General features: G+C 42.5%; 1 protein-coding gene across 2 annotated transcripts in view; it reads right to left on the bottom strand.

The window, feature by feature from the left end:
• Positions 1 to 26,922, bottom strand: part of LOC122542465 (CD276 antigen-like) — a 267,892-nt gene that overhangs the window by 10,627 nt on the left and 230,343 nt on the right. The window contains exon 7 of one of the 2 annotated variants that reach the window (XM_043680190.1): positions 20,030 to 20,429. The exons of the other annotated variant lie outside the window; for it this stretch is intronic. Coding sequence (XP_043536125.1) covers positions 20,335 to 20,429 — 95 coding nt within the window. The 3' untranslated portion in view covers positions 20,030 to 20,334. Of the gene's footprint in view, positions 1 to 20,029; positions 20,430 to 26,922 lie in introns of those variants that run through there. 2 annotated transcript variants of the gene reach the window in all.

The following is a 26,922-nucleotide window of genomic DNA, read 5'->3' as shown; positions in this document are numbered from 1 at the left end:
AGTTGATGCTTCACTGCTGACTGGGGCCTGGAAGAAACACAGAAATGACCAGATGGCAGAAAATGCAGTCTGCCAGAAGGAGAAACAATCGGTCAACCTCTGGCCAACACTAATCATCTGGGCCAGCTGCAGAAGGGACAGGAAAATTAAGGGTAGATGATGGCCTAGTGGCATTATCACTAGACTGTTAGTCCAGAGACCCCCAGGTAATGTTCCGGGAGCCTGGGTTCAAATCTGATGGTGGAATTGGAACTGAGTAACAAAATCGAGAATTAAGTGTCGAACGATTATTTGGAACTATTATCAGGGGAAAACCCCATCTGGTTCACCAATGCCCTTTAGGAAAAGGAAATTTACCTGGGTCTGGCCTATGTATGATTCCAGACACACTGCAATGTGTCAGGATTAGAGTGATACTGGAAAAGCACAGCAGGTCACAGCATCCGAGGAGCAGGAAAATCAACGTTTCGGGCAAAAGCCCTTCATCCTGTTCCAACACCACTCTAATCTTGACTCGAATCTCCAGAATCTGCAGTACCCACTTCTGCCACACTGCAATGTGTTCAAATCCTAACTGCCCTCTAGGGAACTAGGAATGGACATTAAATCCTGGTCGAGCCAGGAATGCCCATATATAAATGAATGAATAAAAAGAAATTGGCCTCTAAAGCTATAATGCTCAATGTGGAGGTGGTATTTGGTACAGCCAAATATCTTCCAAACTGTATGAATGTCATCAAAGGTAAGGCCAGCAGACCAGAATTGTACTGATAGTTCCCTTTCTGAGCAGAGGTCAGCACACACACATTGATATCCAAAAGTAATTTTAATGTTCAGATGGATCGCTTCGGATTTCTGCCACCGTGCTAACAATACAAAGTATTCTTCAAAGATTTTTAAAGATCTTTTGGCTATCTGAGCTAATTGATAATCCTTAGGTGAAGTCTCATCAAAAATTCAGTACCATTGACACATTGCTGCCCTCGTGTTACAGTGCAGGTTCAATCTTTGCACTCTAATTCCAGAATCACCTTTTTATGCCCCTGTGCATTGCTGAGTGAGCACTGCGCGGTCAGAGGTGCCAGGTGAGCTGCTAAAGCATGCCCCGTCTATCAGCTCGGGTAAATATAGAAGATTCCATGGCACCAGTAGAAGAAGTGTGTTATCCCTCACTCAACATCTCACACACACACAAATTACCTTGATATTATCACATTGCTGTTTCTGGGAGCTTGTTGCACATTCCAGTTGTTATAGTCCATAAGGATGCCAACAACACAGATAGGATGAGGCATAAGGTTTTGCATAGGGATTATGAGAAACCAGGGACCAGATTAATAAAGCAGAATTGCAGAGGGAACAATCTCTGAATTATCACCTGACCCACAAGCAAACTGACATTGGGTACACAGGATCAGAGAGTTAAATGTGTGGCACATACGGCAGTATGGGAGAAAAAGGTTTGGATTCATTCAGAAATTGCACCAATACTGGGGAAAGCAGAGTTGTACCTTCAAGACTCTTCATCTGAACCTTATGGACCGGTATCCTGGTGAATCATAAGACTATAACTTTGTAACATTAACACAGTGCCAAAATGGATCCACCTGAACATTAAAATTACTTTTGGATGTGAATGTACATGTGCTGATCTCTGATTCAGAAAGAGACACAGAACTATCAGTACAATTCTGGTCTGTTGGCCTTACCTTTGAGGACAGTCATGCATTTTGGTTAAAGAAAGCTCGTTAATCAAAAGAGAGATCACAAGAAGGGACATTTATAAGTGAGAGACAAAGGACACAGAGTAAAGCAGGGATAGCAATATAGAAGGCAATGCAGCTTTTGTTATCTCTTGCAAGTGGCATCTCTTCAAACTGCAAGAAGATTTTTGTTGCTTCAAATGCCATCTTATTTTTGTCTGAGAAGCCTGATGGTTGTCCTTTTATTCTTCACAATTTACATTAACTCCACATTCAACTGGATGTCGTTGTAGTTCAAAAGACGTCAGCAGGGAGCACTGAAAATTTTGTTCCAACTTAATGGGGAATAATGCGCCAATAATCGTATCCCCAAGTCATCACTAAGTGTACAAATGTTTTAAAATCTCTGTGAGACCAGCAAAACCTGATAGCTACACAAGGCAAAAGCTGTCTAGGTTTCTTCAGCAGCAGTAAAACCAACCCTATTAACTGTAACATACTTTACTTTAAAAAGAACAGTGCTACTTAAAGAATTCCACTCTAAAGCCCCAAATACAAACACAGACACATTGTGACAATATGTGCTTTTAAGAAGGCTTTGTTCGGTCCTTTTAGTTTGAAGAAGGGTGTTGCAAACCCAGGGCTGAGGTGTCTGCTCCATGGAAAGCAGAGTGAAGAGCTTTGTCTTCTTTTAAAATTAGAAACAAAAAAGCATGAATGGGTGAAGCCAGGCTCATACCCATGGTTTAGTTTTGCTTTCAGTTGTTGAAGGCAGAGTTCGGAGTTGAAGCAGCTAGATGCAGCTCTTTCTCTGCTGTTGCTGCTGCAAAAAGCTTGAGTTCTCCCTCTGCTGCTAGATTCATTTTGTTGGCAATCCTGCTCCTGGCCTGGAGGAGATTGCATGTCGGGAAATCTCTTTTACTGAATTTGCCATTGCCAAAAGTGTGTTTATGGGATGCAGCTATATTAGAATAGTTGGTGTGCAGTAGTTAAATAACATCGTTTTGTTAAGTAGTTCAACAGAGTTAAAGTTATGCCAATTCTTTTTGATTGTTTGTATTTAAATTGCGATGTAAGAATAAAGTGTGTTTTGCTTAAAGCCTGGTAGTTTGACTTGATTTATTGCAGTCACTTGTACCTAAGTACAGCGAAAAGCTTTGTTTACAAGCAGTGTAGGCAGATCATAGTAAGCATGGACATGCAGATCATAGGGTGCTTAGACAGAGCGACATACAGGTTACACTGCACAGGAAGTGTGCAAAGCAACATTAGCATTATTTTAAGTTAGTGAGTCCATTTGTCAATTTAATAATGGCAGGGAAGAAGCTGTTCTTGAACTTGTCAGTGCGTGTGTTCAAACTTTTGTATCTTCTGCCTGACAAGTTGTATGAGTTATTACATCTTGAATGCAATGCCTTACACTTGCCTCTAAATAAGATAAAAATTAGGGCCTAGGTATATTTTGAGAGGGTTTGGTCTGGTCCAGAACATACACAGTACTATTATAGGAAGAAAAATAATATAGAGCTGAAAATGTGTTCCTGGAAAAGTGCAGCAGGTCAGGCAGCATCCAAGGAGCAGGAGAATTAATGTCAATTCTCCTGCTCCTTGGATGCTGCCTGACCTGCTGCGCTTTTCCAGCAACACATTTTCAGCTCTGATCTCCAGCATCTGTAGTCCTCACTTTCTCCTAGAAAAATAATATAGACAAGGGAAACAAGATTCAAAGGCCACCCCACAAGTTAGATATTTCTCTTTCTCTCAGTCCTTTAGGTTTTTGCTGCCTGTACAGATATGGTCATCATTGAGTCAGCTGTGACTGGCCAGATTCAGGTAGTTCACTGCCATCTTCTCAACACTAAATAGGGATGGTCTATAAATGCTGGCCAAACTCCACAAATACATTAAAAAAAAACTACCTACCAGCAAACCTTTTTAAGTAAAATAACCCTGTACTTCAAAACAGAATGATAACAAGAACACAAAAGAGAATAATTTATCACAGTAGAAAAGATGCACTCATGGGAAATTAATACCCTCTCATCTATTTTTTTAAACCAATATAATTTGTATTGTAGGGGAGAAAGTGAGGACTGCAGATGCTGGAGATCAGAGCTGAAAATGTGTTGCTGGAAAAGCGCAACAGGTCAGGCAGCATCTAAGGAACAGGAGAATCGACGTTTCGGGCATAAGCCCTTCTTCAGGATTGTATTGTAAGCAATCAAGCCAAGCACTGAACAAACTAAACCTACTGGAAAATGGCTCTGACTTCAAGAGTTTCGAAACTGACCATTCTGAAATTCCTAATTAAGAGGCGCAATCTTTCCCTCCATGTTAACTGTATTTACGTTTTGTCCAGTTGACTGATGCTATTCTTGATGACAGAGTTACTTTAAATAATTTGGGAACTGTTTCACATACACTGATGGGACTACTTTGAATCTTCCACATTTTCGCACACATTTTATTTCCTTTTGGGAATATTGGGGAAGTGTTTGCAGGCTGATTATCAACTTGTTGGACCACAAACATGACCTTCCATTGCCAATACGCCCTCAAGCGCATGACTGACCGAACTGCAAGATCTTCTGTCTTGAATGGTTCAAGTATGACTGCAAATGTTAGTACATGAAAAGGAAAGGTTTGGAGGCATATGGGCCAGGAGCAGGCAGGTGGCACTAGTTTAGTTTGGGATTCTAAACAAAAACAGAAGCAGCTGGAAAAGCCCAGCAGGACTGGCAGCATCTGTGGAGAGAAATCAAAGTTAACATTTCAGGTCCAGTAACGCTTCCTCAGAATGGTTCCTGAAAGTTGCCACCCAGGTTGATAATGTCATTAAGAAGGCATACGGTGTGTTAGCTTTTATTGGGAGAGGGATTGAGTTTCATAGCCACGAGGTTATGCTGCAGCTGTACAAAACTCTGGTGCAGCCGCACTTGGAGAATTGTGTACATTTCTGGTCACCACATTATAGCAAGGATATGGAAGCTTTGGAAAGGGTTCAAAGGAGATTTACCAAGATGTTGGCTGGTATGGAGGGAAGGTCTTATGAGGAAAGGCTGAGGGACTTGAGGCTGTTTTCATTAGAGAGAAGAACATTAAGAGGTGACTTAATTGAGACATATAAGATAATCATAGGGCTGGATAGGGTGGACAGTGAGAGCCTTTTTCCTCAGATAGTGATGGCTAGCACGAGGGGAAATAGCTATAAATTGAGGGGTGGTAGATATAGGACAGACGTTAGAGGTAGATTCTTTACCCAGTGAGTAGTAGGGGCATGGAACATGCTGCCTGAAACAGTAGTAGAGTTGCTAACTTTAAAGGTATTTAAATGGTCATTGGATAAACATATGGATGATAATGGAATAATGTAGGATAGATAGGCTTCAGATTGGTTCCACAGGTTGGCGCAACATCGAGGGCCAAAGGGTTGTAATGTTTTATGTTCTAAGAGTCACTGGACCTGAAACATTAACTTTGATTTCTCTGCACAGGTGCTGCCAGACCTGCTGAGCTTTTTGAGCTACTACTCTTGTTATTTTTGATTTAGAATGTCCACAGTTCTTTCGGTTTTTATTCAGCTTGGGATTATGTTTGGCATGGACCGGTTGGATCAAAGTGTTTCCGTGTTGTACGTCTGCATGACTCTATAACTCATTCATGGGATGTGAATATGACTGGCTGGGCCAAGCATTTATTGTCCACTGAGAAAGTTGGTTGCGAGTCACATTTCTGAATTGCTGTAGATTCACTCACAATCTTATTATGACAGGAGTTCCAGGATTTCCAAGCAGTGAATGAATGATTTAATTGTCAGGTATATTTTACAGTGAGAAAAACAGTAAAATATACAGCAAAAAGCTTTTCCACTGTCACTGTGGTCCAGTGCCATTTTGAATAGCGTTAAGAAGAAGAAAAAAAGAAAGTGGCAAGATATAGCTTAAAAAGAGTGCATCAGTCCTGAGCTGGCTCATCAATAACTCATCATCAGAGTCGCATCTCTCGCCACTGTGTCCACCCATCGCCCACCCACTCACAATCTTATTATGAAGGGAGTTTCAGGACTTCCAAGCTCGTGGCAGTGAAGGAACGGCGATATATTTCCAAGTCAGGACGGTGAGTGGCTTAGAGGGGAGCGTGCAGAGTGTGGTGCTCCCATGTATCTATCCTTGTCCTTTTAGGTGGCAGATATCAGGGATTTTGAAAGTGCTGAGACAGAAGCCTGGTTGAGTTACTGCAGTGCATCAAAGAGATGGTGTCATACTGCTGCCATGGTGCGTCGGTGGTGGATGGGGTACCAATCGAACAGACTGCCTTTGTCCTGGACAGTGTCAAATTAAGTCAAGGTTCTCAAGGGTGGCACTGCTGCCTCACAGCTCCAAAGACAACTGGTTCGATTCCAGCCTTGAGCAACTGTCTGTGTGAAGCGTGCATATTCTCTCCATGTCTGTGTGGGTTTCCTCCCACAGTCCAAAGATGTGCAGGTCAGGTGAATTGGCCGTGCTAAATTGCCCATAATGTTAGGTACATTAGTCAGAGGGAAATGGACCTGGGTGGGTTACTCTTTGGAGGGTCGGTGTGGGGTTGTTGGGCCATAGGGCCTGATTCCACACTGTAGGGGAATCTAATCTAAGTGTTGTTGAGGCATCATCCCAGCAGGCAAGTGGACCATTTTCTTTTTACTTGCCTCTTCTCCTGACCTCTGATGGCACTGGCAGAGGCAAGGAACCCCAGCATGGATTGGGCCCAATGCAGACCTTGTGCTGGTGGTGAGTAAGCCCCTATCTACTTTTCTGGGGTGAGCACAGGACCTGGGGAGGCAATTGGTGTCTGCTACATTGGTGGAGGTGACATTGGTGAAGTAGGCCCAGCGGTGAAAGATGGGGCCTAAGGATCAGCATTGGTTGGGTTCAGTGCTGGCGGTGCTAAAAGCAATAGTGGAAAGGCATCATGGCACCAACTATGAGGTGGACCCAACAGTGAGAGATGCAACTCTGATGCCAGCGCAGTCATTGATGATGAGCCAGCTCAGGATTGATGCACTCTCTTAAAGCTATATCTTGCCATTTTTTTTTTCTTCTTCTTAACACTATTCAAAATGGCTCTGGACCATAGTGACAGTGGAAAAACCTCCACATTCCTGAACACTATGGGCTATTTAGCATGGCCAATTAGATTAGATTCCCTATAGTGTGGAAACAGGCCCTTCGGCCCAACCAGTCCACACCAACCCACTGAAGAGTAACCCACCCTCATCCATTACCCTCTGACTAATGCACCTAACACTATGGGCAATTTAGCATGGCCAATTCACCTGACCTGCACATCTTTGGACTGTGGGAGGAAACTGGAGCACCCAGAGGAAACCCACGCAGACACGAGGAGAATGTGCAAACTCCACACAGTCACCCAAGGCTGGATTCGAACCCGGGTCCCTGGCGCTGTGAGGCAGCAGTGCTAACCACTGAGCCACCACACCATCCACTCAACCTCCTTGAGTCTGCTTTGCCATTTAATGGGATGATGACTGATCTGACTGTAAGCAGCAATCCACATTCTTGTTTACCCCCAATAATCTTTCATCTCCTATGCTATCCACCTCTGTCTTAAAAATATTCAAAGACTTTTTCCACTTGCTTTTGAGCAAGAAGGTTACAAAGATTCAAGATCCTTTGAGAGAAAAAAATTCACATCATCTGCTTTAATTTTCTTTTAAAAACAGTGACCCCAAGTTCAAGTCTCTCCCATAACAGGAGACATCCTCCCCAAGTCAAGGTCCCTCTGGATCACATATATTTAAGTCAAGTTACCGTTTACTCTTGTTGCCAAAATATTTATGTGGCCAGCCCCTTTTGTTTCAGGTCAATGCTAACCCACCCACAGTGTTGATTGTGGCAAAAATCAGCAATGGTAATGCCATTCAGAAGTCATGGGGAGATATTTTGTTTGAGATTGTTTGGCATTTGTGTGGCACTAATGTTACTTGCCACGTGTTCTGTCCAGATCTTGCCAGAGAAGGACAGGACTGCAGTGTCTGAAGAGTTGTGAATGGTGCTGTACATCCTGTAACCGTCAGCAAGCATTCTAACTTCCAACTTTTTGATGGAGGTCATTGATGAAATAATTGATGGCTAGGTCTAGATGATATGCTTCTGGGACTAACACCAACCACAACCATCCTCCTTGGCGCTAAGTGTGACTCAACCCAGAAGATATTTTTCTCTGATTCCTATTGACTCCAGTTTTGCTCGGGCTCTTTGATACCACATGTGGTCATATACGCCCTTGTTGTCAAGGGCACGTCTGGAGTTCAGCTTTCTCGTCCATGTTTGGACCAAGTCTGTAATGAGGTTGGGTGATGACTGACCCTGGCAGAAATCAAACTCCATGTGAGTGAGATAGTTATTGCTGAGCAAGTGTCACTTGATAACACAGCTGACTACCCTTTACTTCAGCCTGATAATCATGAGTGGATTGATAGGCCAGATTAGATATATCCTGCTCTTTAAGGAGAGGATATACCTCAGCGATTTTCCTATGAATAGCTCGCAAGGCAATTTCAGACAGCATTTAAAAATCAATGATATTGCTGTAAAACTAGAATCATTCCCTGAAAGACATATCATCCTTCCCTAAAGGGCCTCAGTAAACAGATGATTTTTTTTAACAACAATTGATAAAAGATTTGCAGTCACAACTTTAATACCCCATTTATTAATTGAATTTGACTTTCATCAACAATGAATCCAAGTCCCCAGAACTAAATGGGTCTGGAATGATCATTTTAAATGTTTACACCTTCTAAATATTCCATGCAAAAGCAAAAATAAGGCATTTTTCAACAGTTTGAGAGACATTACCCCATTCTAGGTCCAATTATTCAGTCGAATATCTGACCAGCTTGCGTAGAATGAACCCAAACTAAACTTTTATTTCTGCAGTTGGGGCGGGATCAAGTGTGAATGTTTTATGGGAGAAGCTTCTAATTCACTTTTCATTAATTTTAATTAATTAACTGAAGTTAATTTCAGTAACTTCATTCCATTTTCTCAAAAATCTAGCTATGTCACACAAAACTGTCCCCACAACTAAATCAGCAGTGTAACTCATTGTGATGGTTGTAAAATTTCTAACAGTGTGTACATATTGCTATGTCTTTCCATTCCAGATCTTTATTGATCCCTCTCTTTCTTACAAGCATCACTAGACAAAGCATTCCTTAAATATTCTGGCTCTCTCTCTTTGCTATTTGGTAGACGATGCAATCTCAGAAACAAACCCTCTAACAGTCTGGGTAACCACCACATCATGAATGAAATCAGCTCATACAGTATACAGAATGTAATCTAAGTATTTGTTCAGTAGTCATTACAAATTCAACATGATTAATGGTGCAGCTCAAATTGATAGTCAAACACTTGCCTGTAAATCATGAAATATTAATGTTGAATGCCTCCTGGTTGACCCTTCGTTCAGTGAGATATGGAGCTTTCCAGACAAGAAAGGATACAAGGTTAAACCTTCAGTTTGTGTTGTATCTAACCTTGGCAAGGAGTGAACTGAGGTAGTCACAGTAAGGCTGGATGACAGAGAGGGTTGGTGCTGCCAAGTTTCCACAGATGAATAATTGACAATGTCAAGATGAAGCTTAATGGCACACCCACTAGGTTGAGCAGATGTCTGAAACTCATTGTCCAGATTTGTACGTGAGGAATGGAAGACAACCAATATCATAGAATCAATTCCTGGAGCAATATGCTGCTGTATATTGCTCCAGAAACAAACGTGAAGAATAAGGAACAAAATAGACAAAAGAAATTTGGATAATTTGTCTTTTACCTTATGAATGTTTATACCTTTTTAAGGAGGGAGAAAAGCAGCCTGACCATACTCTTTAGAAGGTGGAATAGTTTGGTACAAGTCACCATAGTCTTACCAGACCTGTATATTTGAGAGAGAGAGAGAGATGACTGGTGGCGGTTTAACCTGAGAGTTGCTATGCCTTAGACTTGGGGAGAGGTTGAGGAAAGTCCCTCATAGTAACCTCAACCAGGCAGCAAACTGAACCCATTCTGTTGGTGTCACTCATTGCGAACCAGCTGTCCAGCCAACTAAGCTAACCAACCATGTCAGAAAATCTCAAAACAAGTGTTCGATGCTCTCTGGCACAGAATAAACGTGAGTTAGCCATCCACACAAACTATAAGGACAATGCAGTCCCTAACAGGGACAGAGACAGATATAGCATTCCTTAAATATTCTGGCTCTCTCTCTTTGCTATTTTGTAGAAGACACAATCTCAGAAACAAACCCTCTAACAGTCTGGGTGACCATCACATCAATTGCTGCCCCTTATTTGGTGCCTGCACCCCGTTCCCCCAAAACCCAAGCACAATTAACCCCTAGATTGCTAGGCCCCATTATCTGATGTACCTCCTGTTCCAGGCCCAATTCCCATGATGGTGTATCATCAGTCTTTCTTCCCAAGGACAATCCCACATTGGAACAAGGTGCAAAAGGGAAATACTCACAGCCCCATCTTGAGAAAATGTCAAGACCAATTTTTAGATTGCTTCCATTTTAAAAATATATCATCATCAGGACATTCATCCAAGCAAGTTTAGCCAATGCTACCCAGAGGCATGCTGTAGGAATGTTATTACGCGATGCCAAAACAGTAATAAGTCAAAATAGAGAACGCATATGATTATGTGGGAATAGTTTTTAGATATTCGCATTTATATAGCATCATTCATGACCTCAAGACAATCAAAGTACCTTATAGTCTATGATGTATCTCTTGGATAAGTACAGGAATAAGAAATGTTTGGAGGGCTATGGGCAGGAGCAGGGAGGTGGGACTAGTTTAGTTTGGGATTATATTCGGCATGGACTGGTCGGACCGAAGGGTCTGTTTCTGTGCTGTATAACTCTATGATAACTCTACTTAATGATGCATTTGGGAACTCAGCAGCAGTTATACAAACAGCAAGATTCACCAAACAGTAATGTGATAATTTGTGTCAGCGATGATGGTTAAGAGATAATTTCAGTTAAGGCAATGTTGTTCTTTGAAGTACTCCACTGTTAGGCCGTCAGATGGAGACTATAGGAGCATAAGTAGGCCATTCAGCCCATCGAGTCTGCTCTGCTTTGATAATCCTCAACTCCACTTTCCTGCCTGTCCTCCAGAACTCTCAATTCCTTTACTGATTAAAAATCTGTCTCTCTCGGCCTTGAATGTCCTTAGCAATCCAGCCTCCATAACTCTCTGTAGTTCAGAATTCCATCGATTTACTACCCTCTGACAGGAGAAATTCTTTACCATCTCTCTCTTAAATGAGCAACCCCTGACTCTGATATTATTAGGTCCTAGATTTTCCTTCAAGGGAAAGAACCTTTCTGTATCTATCCAATCATTCCCCAATAATTTTGTATGCCTCAATAAGGTCACTTTTCATTCCTCTGAACTCCAATGAGTACAGCCAACCTAGTCAACATCTCCTCATATTTCCCCTACACCATGACCAACTTTGTGAACCTTCTCTGGACTGCCTTCAAGGTCAGTATGTCTTTCCTTAGATAACGGGATCAAATCTGTTTGCGGTGTTCTAGGCATGGTCTAATGAGTGTCTTACGTAGTTTTTTTTAGATTAGATTAGATTACATTACAGTGTGGAAACAGGCCCTTCGGCCCAACAAGTCCACACCGACCCGCCGAAGCGCAACCCACCCATACCCCTACATTTACCTCTTACCTAACACTACGGGAAATTTAGCATGGCCAATTCACCTGACCTGCATATCTTTGGACTGTGGGAGGAAACCGGAGCACCCGGAGGAAACCCACGCAGACACGGGGAGAACGTGCAAACTCCACACAGTCAGTCGCCTGAGGCGGGAATTGAACCCGGGTCTCCGGCGCTGTGAGGCAGCAGTGCTAACCACTGTGCCACCGTGCCGCTCACACATTTTAGCAATACTTCTCTATTTTATACTCCAATCCCTTTTATATAAAAGCCTACAATACCCTTGCTTTATCCTTGATTGTTAGCTTTTTGTGATTTATGCATGAGGATGTCCAAAGCACTCTAAATAGTATTCAGTTCTTCTATTCTTCCTGACAAAGTGCAGAACCTCACAACAGCATTGCATGCTATTTTATAAAAGGCAGATAATGGTTTAATACCTCACCTACATGAAAGTCAGTACCCCTGACACTGCAGTATTTCATCAGCACTGCATCTGTCAGCTGCTTTGAGTGTTCAACTCTTTACTTCAAACAGCACAATCTCCTGACTTCCCTCAAGTGCGACCCATTGAACTATAGAATCGTAGAAGAGAATCATAGAATGCCTACAGTGCGGAAGCAGGCCATTTGGCCCATTGAGTCCACACCGACCCTCTGAAGAGCATCCCAACCAGACCCAACCTATCCCTGCAACCCTGTGTTTCCCACCTAACCTGTACATCTCTGGACAATTTATCATGGCCAATCCACCTAACCTGCTCATCTTTGAACTGTGGGAGGAAACCGGAGCCCTTGGGGAGAATGTGCAAACTCCACAGTCAGTTATCCAAGGCTGGAACCAAACCCGGGTCTCTAGCTAAATGTACAACAGGCATATTAAAAATCTTGAATCTGCACTCACTCCAAGTCAACATTTTTTTTTCAAATTGTAAGTTCCAATGCGCACATTTATAAAGCTGCAGCTCCAGCACTGGGGATAATGTGTAACTACAGTGTGACAAATTTAGGTCCAGTTCCTTCATTACACACATCAAGAGAGGAATTTATCTCTGAAATCCAAAAAATAGCTTTAAAAAGATCGAATTAATTCATAATCTTTAACCTCACTCTAGCTTGCCAAGAGCCCCAGTGTGGAAAGTTGTGCGAAATTGACGAGTGCATGTTTAAAAATGAAATTGGGTTAGATAACATTCAACAATTACAACCCAACTCGTGAATTGTATTAAAAACTATTTCTCTGCTTAATCTGCACCCCGCAGCTCTGCAGAAATTGGTTCTTAATAAATTGTTATTTAAAATCAGAGCTTTATTCACTTCCCGGTATAAAGGATGCGTGCCAAGGGAAATGCTGTAAAATTGAGATATTCACCTTCTCTCAGTGTGCAGTTATAATTTGGACTGCCACGTTGTGCAGCCTGAACAAAACTGTGCCAACAGCTACTTAACAAAGGCATCGTGAATACATTTTTCTTTTTGTTAAAACAATCACCTTTGCAGGTTGAAGTGCCCTCTATTGTAACTGGATTTGCTTTGTGGACTTTTTCGCTGAGTAGCCAAAATGAAGTGTCAAGCCCATTCATCATTGTTCCAATGGTTTCAACATTTACTCATCTATCACCACATTTAAAGGAATGGAAAAACTTCTCTTTTAGAAAGATGGCATAGACGTCTACAGCACTAAAAAGGCTCTTCAGCCCATTGAGTCTGCACTGGTCAGAGAAGAAGTGTGTTGTTGGAAAAGCACAGCCAGTCAGGCAGCATCCGAGGAGCAGAAGAATCGACATTTTGAGTATTAGCTCGTCATCAGCTCACTTTCTACTGGTCAGAGAACAACAAGCTAACTATTCAAATCCCATTTTTCAGCACATGACCCATAGCCTTGTATGTCTTGACTTTGCGAGTGCCCATCTAAATGTTTATTGGTGTGCAGGTGCCGGTGTTGGACTGGGGTAGACAAAGTCAGAAGTCACACAACACCGGGTTATAGTCCAACAGGTTTATTTGAAATCACAAGTTTCGGAGCGCTGCCCCTTCATCAGGTGAAGATGGGAGCAGCACTAGGAAAGCTTGCAATTTCAAATAAACCTGTTGGATTATAACCTGGTGTCATGAGACATCTCAACATTTCTTAAGGAGGATGTAAAGTTTGAGGGAACTCCTTTTGTTTGAAATACATGTTTCTTTACAGGAAGGAAAAAACAATTACACCCTTCAACAAGTTCCCCTTTCAGCACACACCATCCTGACTTGGAATTACATCACTATGACTTTGATGTTACGGTTTAAAAATCTTGAAACTCCCTCTCTAATAGAATGTGGTCATCCCTACTCCTGAAGGACTGCTGTTGTTCAAGTCGGCAGCTCAAGGGATGGGCATTAAATGCTGGTCCAGCCAATAATGGCCACATCTCATCAATGAATAAAATAAAAGTGTTAAAAGGCTTTGATGTTTACAATGCTGGCCAAGTCCCTATGATGTTTACTCCACAGAACATAAAAGGTTAAGAGATGATTTGATCAAAATTCTCCAGCTATTAAGTTTCTCACCATCTAGCCTATTTGTATTTTGGGAATGCAGGTCCAGAGAACTTTCCAGATGTTTCCACAAGGGTTGCTGCCACAACCACACACTTCCAGTCAACTTTTCCCAGCATTCTTGCCAGATTTTGAGAGTCACACCATTGTAGACCCTGGGGTCAGGTAGAAGAATATATGGAATAGATTTCCGTAATGAGATTAGGAAATCATCATACACAACAGGGTTCGTAGAAACTTGGAACTCTCTTTCTGGCAATGACAGTCGATGCTCAATCAATGATTAATTTTAATTTTGATGTTTGATAAAAGGTTGTTCATGAAAGGTATAAAGATTGTGACAGCCTTTCTTTCTTGTAAGGCAATGGTTTGCATAGTGGTGCAAACTCTGCATCCAGCAGCTGTGGTACAGCTCAGGAGCTGACAATATCACCATGGTAGGACAGGTACCAAACAATGATAAGTTAGAATACAGAAAGGAGATAGAGGCCTTGGTGTCGTGGTTCAATGATAACAACCTCCCTCTCAACCAAACAAAAGAGCTGATCATTGACTTCAGGAAGAAAGGTGGAGAATACGCCCTAACTACATCAACAGAGCTGAGGTTGAGAGGTTCGAGAGTGTCATGTTCCTAGAAGTGTTGATAACTGACAACCTGTCTTGGATGCCCCACATAGATGTGATGGTCAAGAAAGCACAACAACGCTTCTCCTTCCTCAGGCAACATGTCTGTAAGGACCCTCAGAGTAAGAGAGCGGGCTGAGTTTGTCTGTGATTCGCTGGCCTCAGTTTTCTCTGGGTTGTGTTAGCCAGCTAAACGATTCCTTTCTTCCTGAATCTTCCAAAGCCCTCTGCTCCAAACTCCAGCAGTCGTCATAGCCATCAATAGCCTTGCATTGGTCTTTCAGCCATCTTTACCTCTTAGCTGGAAATGTCCTTAGAGCAAAGGCATAGATGCCCTGGACGTTATGCTGGCTCACTATACAGAAGGTCTTTGGTATTCAGCCAACATTCATTCAATATATATGGCCAAGCCAACATGAACACCATTGGCTTAGCAAAGAGTGTGTGCTAATGGAGTTAGCACATTCCAGGACAGCTTAATTAGTGATTTTGTTCAGGTATTAACCAAAGTTTGCCACTTGCTTTCAGAATACATTTGTTGACAATAAACATATTATTTTATTGCATTAAATAAGGCTTTGTAGACATCTATTGTTGGCACAGAGAAGCATTTGGCCATTTGTCATTAAGTTGACACATCTCTACTAATGGTGTGACTGGTAGTGTAGTGAGGTTTGATTAACAGTGTTTTCCTCTCATCATAGCCAAGTCATTGTTGTCCAGGCTTCACCAGTGTGCAGTCAGGTGCAGCCCAGTGTGCGCCAAAGTCCTTATGTCAGGGGTCACAAGCCTGGGCCAATTGTAGCACTGGGACATGTGATTTCTGCACCTCTTCCCATCTCCTACTGGGACTGTCTTAGAATCCCAACACTGTGGAAGCTGGCCATTTGGCCCATCGAGTGTACATCAACCCTCCAAAGTACATCCCACCCACCTTTGTATTTCCCATAGCTAATCCTCCCAACCTGCACATCCCTAGAAACTGTAGGCAACTTATCCTGGCCAATCCACCTAACCTGCACATCGTTGGACTGTGGGAGGAAAAGAAACCCATACAGACACGAGAAGAATGTGCAAATTCCACATTGACAGTTAACTGAAGGTGGAATCAAATTAGGGTCCCTGGCGCTGTGAGGCAATAGTGCTAACCACTGAGCCATCGTGCCGCCTCTAGAGGAGCTCCTCAAGGATCTGGTGATCTTGCACATTGCTCCAATGAGCTTTTGGCATACAGCATTTAAAAAACATTGGAGACAGATCGAAGATGTTTGAAAATTGGCGCATTCATAAAGATTTTTGAATTTGTAAGGTCTGGTACAACGAAAATCCAGGAAAGCTTTGGGGAGCAGGGATTGTACAAGGTTCAAATGTTATATCCAACCACAGCTACTACTGAATAATGACTAGTACTTTGAGGAAGAGAAGGGTGTACGCTATTGATAGAACAACACCTACTGAATTACCAACAGTTTCAGTTCCAAAGAAGAGACGTTGTGGTCAAAGCCTTATCCTCAAACTTCTCTGGAACAATACTGAACATTCTCTGTAAACAGAAAGTTTAAGCTACCTGTTATGGACCAGACCAGACCCCCTCAAAATAGTTTAAGAAGGTAGCCTAGACCCTATTTTTTTCTTAGTAGGAAGGTAAATATGAATTTGAATGTTTCAGAGAGATGTGACTGGTCAAACTACTCGACATAAAAAAAATTATTTAAACACGATAGTTAAAATTCAAACAAAGAGGAATTTAGAATAACTTAACTATTGGAAAACTTAACACAACAATAGATAGAGTACTTAGAACTAATTAATAATCCAATATAGTAACATCTCATGAACACATCTTCTGGGAAATTCAGCCACAGATTCTCACATGCAGTTCTCTAAACCCAGAGGAAAAGAAATATCGAGATAAAATTCAAAGAAAGTAGCAGCAAGGAGATAGTCACTGAAGCTTCCGACTCTTTTGAGACCCCCAAAGGGGGTCTGCTCAAGACTAAACCTAAAAACAATAAAATAAACTAGAAAGCCTGGCCTGCGAGAGCCGGCTACTCCAACTTTCAAAAAACCCCAAGGCCTCACAAATTGTTTACTTTCTTCGAGACAGCTCGTTCCCTCTGCCCCATGACCTCTCTTCAAAGAACGAAACTGGGACAAAATAATCTGAAAGTGACAGATTAGAATCCCGACAGTATGGAAACAGGCCCTTCAGCCAACAAGTCCACACCAAACCTCCTAAGAGCAACCCACCCTACACTTTCACCTGACATTATGGACAATTTACCATGGCCAATTCACCTAATCTGCACATCTTTGGACTGTGGAAGGTAACAGAGCACCGAAAGGAAACCCACTCAGACACGGGGAGAATGTGTAAATGCCACACAGACAAACGCCCAAGGCAGGAATTGAACAAAGGTCCCTGTGCTGTGAGGCAGCAGTGCTAGCCACTGAGCCACTATGTTATTATTACTGTTGCACCACCAATATTATCCTTTCACAATGTTCATGGCAACACTGTGGGTCAGGTCGTTTGCTGTAATGCTGATGCAAAGCCATGCTTCAAAGCAATGATATTTTGAAGGATGATGTTTGACTCCACTTTCACCCATCTTCCAACACTAGGGCAGGCTTGAAATTTTGGCTCCGGGTCCACGCTTGTTCTTGCGACTGTCATTTCTTTGTTCCTTGCTGTGCTCAATAATGAGAGGACTTTGGTTTGAATCCAGTAGAGACAGATGGTATCTCAGCCAAGCTCCCTTTACAAACAGCTGCTCGGAGTTCGAAATGAAATGAGTTTGCATGGTCTCATTCCCATGCCCAACAGATGCAAGGCAAATCTAACATAACATCTGGCGATCACTCAACAATAATATGTCAAGTCAGCTGAACAGACTTCACTGGTACAGGTACTTCAAGGCAGTAGAGACGTGCCTGTAAGGCTGTACTAGGCTCTGGTCAGACCGCATTTGGAATAATGTGAGCAATTTTGGGTCCCGCCTTTAAGGAAGTGCGTGCTGGCCTTGGAGGTTGTCCGCAGGATGTTCCGAAGAATGATCCCAGGATGAAGGGCCTGACATGCAAGGAGCAGTTGAGGACTCTGGAGTCCTTCTAGAGTTTAGAAGGATGAGGGGGCACTTGATTGAAACTTAGAGAGTAGTAAGAGATCTGGATCGAATAGAATTGGAGGAGATGTTTCCACTAGTCGATAAGAGCAAGACTCAAGGGCACAGCCTCAGAGTAAACTTCAGCCTTCAGAACTGAGATGAGGAATTTCTTCAGCAATGAGAGCAGATATTCTCCAAAACTCATTGCTGCAGACTGCTTTGACGGCCAAGGAAATAAGTGCATTTAAGAGAAAGATAGATAGGTTCTTGATTAGTAAAGGGATTAAAACTTCCAGGGAGAAGGCAGGAGAATGCGGTTGAGAAACATATCAGCCACGATCAAATGGTAGAGCTGACTCAATGGGCTAAATGCCCGAAATCTGCTCCTATATCTTATGGTCTTTTAAACCTCTCAGTTAACAACATACACAAGAATCACTTTAGCAAGCATTCCTGTATGGCAGATTGCAAAAGTTACTGTTAGTGAAATATTTACTGAATTATCCTCTCTTGAACTTTGACTGGGAAACAAACTCTAGCAGGGATACAGTATTAAGATCCCAACTAATAAGTTCAATCCCCTAGTGAATCCTGGCTTCATACAGCATAGATTTTATTTTTATTTCTCTTTCCCGTGCAAGTTACTCACTAAACATGGGTGGCATGGTGGCTCAGTGGTTAGCACTGCTGCCTCACAGCGCCAGGGATCAGGGTTTGATCCCAGCCTCGGGCGACGGTCTGTGTGGAGTTTGCACATTCTCCTTGTGTCTGCTTGGGTTTCCTCTGGGTGCTCCAGTTTCCTCCCACAATCCAAAAATGTGCAGGTTAGGTGAATTGGTCGTGCTAAATTGTCCGTAGTGTTAGGTGAATGGGTAAATGTAGGGGAATGGGTCTGGGTGGGTTGCGCTTCGGTGGGTCGGTGTGGACTTGTTGGGCCGAAGGGCTTTTCCAATCTAATCTAATCTATCCCAGCAATACCTTTATGGATGCACAAACCTCAGTGAGGAGTCAACCCATCCCCATATTAAAGCTTCTTGCTCTTTTTAAAATAAAAATAATTCATGGGATGAGGCCACCACTGGCTAGGCCAGTATTTATTGCCCATCCCTAATTGCCCAGCGGGCAGTCAAGAGTCAACCATATTGTTGTGGGTCTGGAGTCACATGTCAGCCAGACTAGGTAAGGTTGGCAGTTTCCTTCCCTAAAGGACATTAGTGAACCAGATAATTTTTTCCTGACAATCGGATTCCAATCTACAATGGTGGAATTCAAACCCCAGTCCCCAGGACGCTACCTAGGTCACTGGATTAATAGTGTAAGGATGATACCACTAGGCCACTACTCAGCTGGCATGGCTGCAATCTGTTTCCAATCAGACAACCCTTGCAAATTCTTGAGAGACTCTTACAACAAACCATTAACTTAGCCCATTCATTCCTTAACTTGGGTTACACATACATTGTGGAGGGAGGGAGTGAAGGTGATAGGTCGTGACCTTTCATCTGAACTGGGAACAAAATGAAAATGCTTCCCATCCAATGAAAGGGAGGCAATTTACAGTCTTATGTGTGTAATTACTTCAAACTTTATTTAAAAAAAAAGTTAGATCTTCACAAAACTGAAAAACTAAACATCTTTCCTCCATGTTAGAAACCACGTTCTCAAGTAATAATAGCTACAATAATAATGATGATGCGTTATGAATCTTCAAAACAGTAGATAATGCATACAACTATCAAGGTCAAAGTCATTCCATCATGTAAGAGGCATGGAAAGGAATTTCTAAAGCCCCTCTGGCACACATGCCTATAATCCCCAGCCCAATTTGACCTGGGCTTTCCTAATCTTGTGGATCATCCCCGCCAAGAGCTGAAGTGCAGGGCATATATTACGTTGTAGGTGCAGAAGCAGACCATTCAGCCCATCAGGTTAGATGGTAGTCAAGATACCAACAATTGTTTCATTTAAAAGGAGGATAATACTGCAGGCTCCATTGATCTTTCTTCCCAATTTGAAGTGTGAGAGAGAAAATTATTGCCCAGTATATGGCTAGTTTAACATTAGCACAGCCTTTGAATTAGTTAAGCCTCACAGAAGCACAGAGAGAATGCAACACAATTATTGCAACTCAGCCCACTTTGGTGAATAGTTGTTTTGGTGACGATTAACGTCTGGACTTTAACTGGAACATAAAGGAATGTGCAAAGACTTAGAAATGAAGAACTTAAAGAGACTAAAATGCAACATTAGCTTCACTTCGAGTCACTATTGCTTGGATAGAGTACTAGCTTAATTCTATCTTTGTTACTGTGCCCTGCACACCATTTATACTCCCAAGAAAGCCTTTACACCTGGTGCCCAATTTGACAGGATGGTTATGCATGTTGGAAATATACAGTTGAATTAAAATTGCAAATATTAGAATGTCAATGTTCAAGGAATGCATATGGCAGAGTTAACCTGAACTCTTTCCTTTGTGTGATAATATTGACAGTAGGCCAGATGATGGCTTGGATGTTTACATTTGACCTGGTCCTGATGGTGCTGTCGCATCTGCAAGCTTTGAGATGGGAAGTCTCCAAAGATGCTAATTTGTACCAGCACTCAGTTTTACTCATGGCCTGGCATCCTTGGAAAATGGCTCCCTTATCCCAAACATCTTGGATGGCAGACTACTCATAAGGAAGCCCACTGCTGACAGACATAGTTCTGGAAACAAAAGAGCAAAAGCTTGAGAAAACATATCTATGAAAAATAAACACTGGAGAAGAAATGGATGAGGAAAGTACAACCTTGAACAAAAGATGGTGGTGCAGTGGTTATGTCACTGGGCTAGTTAACTTGGAAACAAGGAGTAGGTCATTTGGCTCTTCAAGCCTGGTCTGCCATTCATGGACTATTCTTTATCTCAATGCCACATACTCTCAATTTGTCCCGTATAATCAAAGGCCCCTCCCATCCCAGTTATACCCTCTTCAGTCAGGCAGAAGATATAAAAGTTTAAAAACAGATTTAGGAAGAGCTTCTTCCCCACTGTTATCAGACTTTAACAAACCTTTCATTTTTTAAAGTTGATTTTTCTCTGCACCTTCTCTGTAGCTGTAACAGTGCATTCGATATTCTGTTCTATTACCCTGATGTACTTATATATGATATAATTTGTCTGGATAGCCCGCAAACAATACTTTCCACTGTATTTCAGTACATGTGATAATAACAAAGGATTCAAGCTATTGCACTGTGGCCATGGGTTCAAATCCTACCATAGCAGCTAATGGAATGAGTTCAGGCAATAAATCTGGATATGCCTCATAGTGCCAGGGTCTTGTGTGGAGTCTGCAGATTCTCCCAGTGTCTGTGTGGGTTTCCTCCCACAATCCAAAGATGTGCAAGTCAGGTGAATTGGTCGTGCTAAATTGCCCAGAGTGTTAGGTGCATTAGTCAGAGGGAAATGGGTCTTGATGGGTTAGTCTTCGGAGGGTCGGTGTGAACTTGTTGGGCCAAAGGGCCTGTTTCCATACTGTAGGGAATCTAAATTCAATTTTCAGAGCGGCACGATGACTCAGTGGTTAGCACTGCTGCCTAACCACACCAGGGTCCCAGGTTCGATTCCAGCCTGGGGCGAGTGTTGTGTGGAGTTTGCACAGTCTCCCTGTGTTTGCGTGGGTTTCCTCCAGGTGTTCCAGTTTCCTCCCCACAGTCCTAAGATGTGCAGGTCAGGTGAATTGGCCATGCTAAATTGCCTGTAGTGATAGGTGCATTAGTCAGAGGGAAATGGGTTTGGGTGGGTTATTCTTTGGAGAGTCAGTGTGGACTGGTTGGGCCGAAGGGCCTGTTTCCACACTGTAGGGAATCTAATCTATATAAAGCAAGACATTCGTGATTGTGACCATGACAACTGTCACCTAATGTTGTGAAAAGTATCTACAATATTGCCCTCTGGGGAAGAAAATCTGCCATCCTTACCTGCTCCCACCTGCATGTGACTCCAGACCCATTGGAATTGACCTCTTGAAATGGCCAAGCAAGCCATTTAGTTCAAGGGCATACAGGGATGTCGAAAGAACGAAATTAACATTGAGTTAGATGTTACAATAATTCTGTTTTAAAACAGCTTGAGATTCAAAGATAAACAAGTAAATTGATAGATCTGTATTTGATGCTCTCCATGTTCTGTACAACATTGTTTCATTAAAATGATAAAAATTGGTAACTATCAGTTTTGAATACATACAACATATAAATATATACAGTTTCCTCATTGCATATCACATTTCCTCACATGAGTTTCAACAGTGCACCTACTTGAGCCTTCAATGTAAGTGACCTCCCATGTATTAAAGCGAGATTCTAATCAGAGCCCCAGCCAAGATCCTTTTCCATATAGATATACAAGTGGATCAGTTAGTTCAGTGGTCTGGACAGCTGGTTTGTGATACTAACAGAACAGGTTCAATTCCCACACTGGATGAGATCAACACAAAGGTCCCACATTCTCAATCTTGTCCCTCGTCTGAGATGGGGTGATCCTCAGGTTAAACTACCACCAGTTACCTCTCTCTAACGAGAGACAGTGGACTTTACCTTTTTGCTTCCTGCACCTGCTTATTTATGAACAGAAGCAACAGCACAACAGATCCAATTTGTGACAGAGAGTCAAAAGAATTCTAATGGAATTGTGAAAGACCCGTTTCTCATGAGTGCAGCAGGCAGGGGTGAGAAATGATAGCCAATCACACAAGCTGAGGAATAGCTTGAAGCTTTCATTGCTGGTGATTTATTCTGGTGGGTCTCTGGACACAACGTTCCTGATAGAATCTCAATTGCTTTTGTAAGTTGACTCCATAACGGGGAGAACTGATACTGAGCATTAAGTGGAGAGAATACAAAATTAGAACTTTGGATCGATAAATCTGGAATCCTGACAAGAGGGGAATTCAGTAGAACTTCATTATTACCAATCTGTTATCGCAAGGCTATCATTGCAAATGTTACCATGAGCTCAGATCCTCATTAATCAGTAGGAAAGCTCAATAAGATGGAAGTGCTGACGAAAATCTACACAGGTTGTTCAAATGCCTTGAGTTCATAACAAACACTGACTCAAAAACAAAATAATTATTCAAGACAGCACGGTAGTATTACTGCCCTTGAGATGATCAAAGTTGGCACAACTGAAGTGAGAGATACTAATGAGTCCCTAAGGGCCAGTAATGACCCAATTACTCCTCCTTCAGCCAAGCAAAAATAATATTTGTGCTACTTTTATGAATCTCAGTTGCACAGGTGTATATTCCCTGTTGTGTACATATTTTAGATTGGGCAGAATTATCTAATTATCTACTCGGCTAAAGGAATATTTGTGTGGGGATTGTGTAGAAGGAATCAGGCAGTCAAATTAATATTGTACCATGGTGTCGAGAGAAATTTACAGGCTGGGGATGGTGTGACACGTGTCTCCACTCCTCGCTCTGGATCAAATTGTGTACTGTCCCAGTGACTTCACCAGCATTGCAGCAGTTCAATGGTACAGCCAAATTAGGAAACCTGCACAATTAGGGACCGGGAGCAACTGCTGGCCTTGTCAAAGATGTCCATACATCAGGAACTAACTTCTTTTAAAAGGTCGTGAAGGTTTACCTTAATTTTTGGCTTTAATTGCCAATTGATAGCTCTGTGCTACTTGCATCATTTTGCAAAATATCCCTACTTTGAAAATTGCTATGGCGCCTTACCTTGATCCGAATGCCAAGGATCATTTGACAAGGGTGTTCTAAAATGTCAGGCTTCATTCTTATCAGAGCCCCTCTGACAGCATGGATCCCCAGCTCAGTTCAAATCATGTATCATTTTTGCACAGGATCAATTAACTCAAAAAGGGACAAATATTATTGCTCTTTTTGTAAAAAACCTCAAGTGTAATATTGAAGATATTTGTCTGAAATATCCCCCGATGCCCAGGGTCATTACTCCATTGAACCATCAGCAGATTATTGTTCATTGATCAAGGTAGGTCCATTCACATGCTACAACATTCTGTGCCTGACAACAGCTTCAACATGTAGGGATACAAGAACCAGCCCATCTCACTGTCACTCATGTTGATGTCTCCAATTTCTCATGCTGCTTATCCGATCTCCAGATGAGTAGAAATCTCCTCCAACTAAATACTGAGGAACCCAAAAGCTGTTGGCTTCAGTCCCTGTGCCTTAGCCATCAATTTGTTTCTGCTTGACCACCACCTGAAGCTTTGGGACATGGTTAATTTGAGAAGAGCTTGCAACCACATATTGGCCCCACCCTTTAACCTGACCTTGGTATTCAGTTGTTATCTATGCTACTTATTCAATTCAATTCAAGTTCTGGATTTGATTATGAGTGTCTTGTAACCAATCTATGCTTGTTTATCACCATGCTTGACTGGTTAAGCCTGGATATGGACTCAGAGCAAAGTAACGAGGCAACACAGAGATCACTAGAAGGTGATGGGTCAGCATGATTGCAGAGACATTTTAAAACTCTGATAAATAAACTAGTGTCAGTTTAGCATTGTTCAGATATCTAAAATGCACAACACCACTACCTGCAGCTCCGTGATATCACTGTGTCCAAACAGTTGTGACTGTTGCTGTTCCTCTAGGCCAGGCTATTCCAATGTTCTACCAACTGGCTTTCCAATTTCCATGAAGTTGAATGCACCCAAAACTCAGCTGCCCACGTCTGAACGTGCAACAAATCAGTCACCCATCAGTCCTGTACTCACTGACCTGCACTGGCTTCCAATTGGTAATAGCTTCATCTCCATTTCTGAATCCTTTATGGCCTCATCATTCTCTCTCTCATGCCACCTCCTCCAGCCCTCCAACTCTCTAAGACGTCTTTATGCTCCAATGATTCTGGCTTCTTACACATTGACAAGTTTCATTCCTCTAATGATCAAGTCTTTAAACACGTAGACTTTCAGTTCTGGAGTTCTCTTCATGAATCTCTCCTCTTTAAGGCATTCACTTACATATACCTCCTTGACCATTGTAGACACGATGGTGAAGAAGGCATTTGGCACACTTACTTTCATTGGTCAGAACACTGAGTATAGGAGTTGGGAGGTCATGTTGCAGCTGTATATTAGTGAGATCACATTTAGAATGCTGTGTACAATTCCAGTCACCCTGCTATAGGAAAAATGTTGTTAAACCTGAGAGAATGCAGAGAAGATTTACAAGGATGTTGTGGGACTGGAAGGTTTGAGCTATAGGGAGAGGCTGAATAGACTCGGACTTTTCTCCCTGGAGCATCAGAGGCTGAGGGGTGACCTTGTAGAGGCTTATAAAATCATGAGGGGAATGGATAGGGGGAGTCAAAAACTGGAGGGCATAGGTTTAAAGTGAGATCGGAAAGATTTAAGAAAGGACCTGAGGAGTAATGTTTTCACGCAGAGGGTAGTGCATGTGTGAAACAGCTGCCAGAGTAGGTGGTGGAGGCTGGTACAATTATAACATTTAACAGGTTTGGGTTTAGAGGGATATGGGCCAAATGCTGGCAAATGGGACTGGGTCAGATTGGATTGTCTGGTCAGCGGGGATGAGTTGGACCGAAGAGTCCGTGCTGTATGACTCTATGATCAAGTTTTTGTTTTGAAAGCTCTCCTGACGTGAGTCGAATTTTGCATACTGACATTCCTGTAAAGGAGCTTGGAATGTTTTACTGCAGTAAAGACTCGATATAGATGCTGATTATTGCTTTGTAAATACAACTTACAATTTGCAAGCAAATCTTCGCATTCATTTCCAGAGAACAAAATTGCACAATGTTGATCATTTCTGAACATAAGGACTCAGAAACAGGAACAGGAGTAGGCCTTGAGCCCACCCTGCCATTCAGTGGGATCATGGATGCTTTTTGAGTTTCAATCCTTTCTCTCCCCCATTCCCTACACATCTATCTGACTTCACCCAATCCAATCAACATATCCCTGCTATTCCTTTTTCCAGTACATACTTTCCCTTAAATACAATTCACCTCAACCATTCTCTGGTGTAGTGGGTTCCACATTTTCATTACTCACATGTTTGTCCTGAATTTCCTTGTGACATTTACAGTTTTGGTCTTCATCATAAATGGAAACAATGTATTTTTATGCCGTCAAACACTTCCATAATTGTAAATTTGAGATCAGCCATGATTGTATTAATTAGCGCAGCAGGCTTGAGGGGCTGAATTGAATTGCCTACTCCTGTTCCTAGTTGTTGTGTAAAGATTGGCAAGAGAAGGAGGATAGTGTGCAAAGTGAGGACTTCAGTGGTGGATGGTGTACGTTGCTCCTGAGGATTCACAGTAAGATTAGATTAGATTCCTTACAGTATGGAAACAGGACATTTGGCCCAAGTCCACACCGACCCTCCAAAGAGTAACCCACCCAGACCCATTCCCCTGCCCTATATGTACCCCTGACTAAGGCACCTAACACTATGGACAATTTAGCATGGCCAATTCACCTGACCTGCACATCTTTGGGGATTGTAGGAGGAAAGTTTGGGAGAAGATTTGTAACTCGGGTGCTCGTTGTTGTGGTTCTGTTCACCGAGCTGGGAATTTGTGTTGCAGACGTTTCGTCCCCTGTAGAGGTGACATCCTCAGTGCTTGGGAGCCTCCTGTGAAGCGCTTCTGTGATGTTTCCTCTGGCATTTATAGTGGTTTGTCTCTGCTGCTTCCGGTTGTTAGTTCCAGCTGTCCACTGCAGTGGCCGGTATATTGTGTCCAGGCCGATGTGCTTATTGATTGAATCTGTGGATGAGTGCCATGCCTCTAGGAATTCCTTGGCTGCTGTCTGTTTGGCTTGTCCTATAATAGTAGTGTTGTCCCAGTCAAACTCATGTTGCTTGTCATCTGAGTGTGTGGCTACTAAGGATAGCTGGTCATGTTGTTTCATGGTTGTTGGTGTGCATGGATGCGGATCATTAGCTGTCTTCCTGTTTGTCCTATGTAGTGTTTTGTGCAGTCCTTGCATGGGATTTTGTACACTACATTGGTTTGCTCATGCTGGGTATCGGGTCCTTCGTCCTGGTGAGTCGTTGTCTGAGAGTGGCTGTTGGCTTGTGTGCTGTTATGAGTCCTAGGGGTCGCAGTAGTCTGGCTGTCAGTTCAGAAATGCTCTTGACGTATGGTAGTGTGGCTAGTCCTTTGGGTTGCGGCATGTCCTCAT

The sequence above is a fragment of the Chiloscyllium plagiosum genome, chromosome 40 (genome assembly GCF_004010195.1).
Source record: "Chiloscyllium plagiosum isolate BGI_BamShark_2017 chromosome 40, ASM401019v2, whole genome shotgun sequence".
Classification (NCBI taxonomy): Eukaryota; Metazoa; Chordata; class Chondrichthyes; order Orectolobiformes; family Hemiscylliidae; genus Chiloscyllium; species Chiloscyllium plagiosum.
This window is presented reverse-complemented; position numbering and strand designations above follow the sequence as displayed.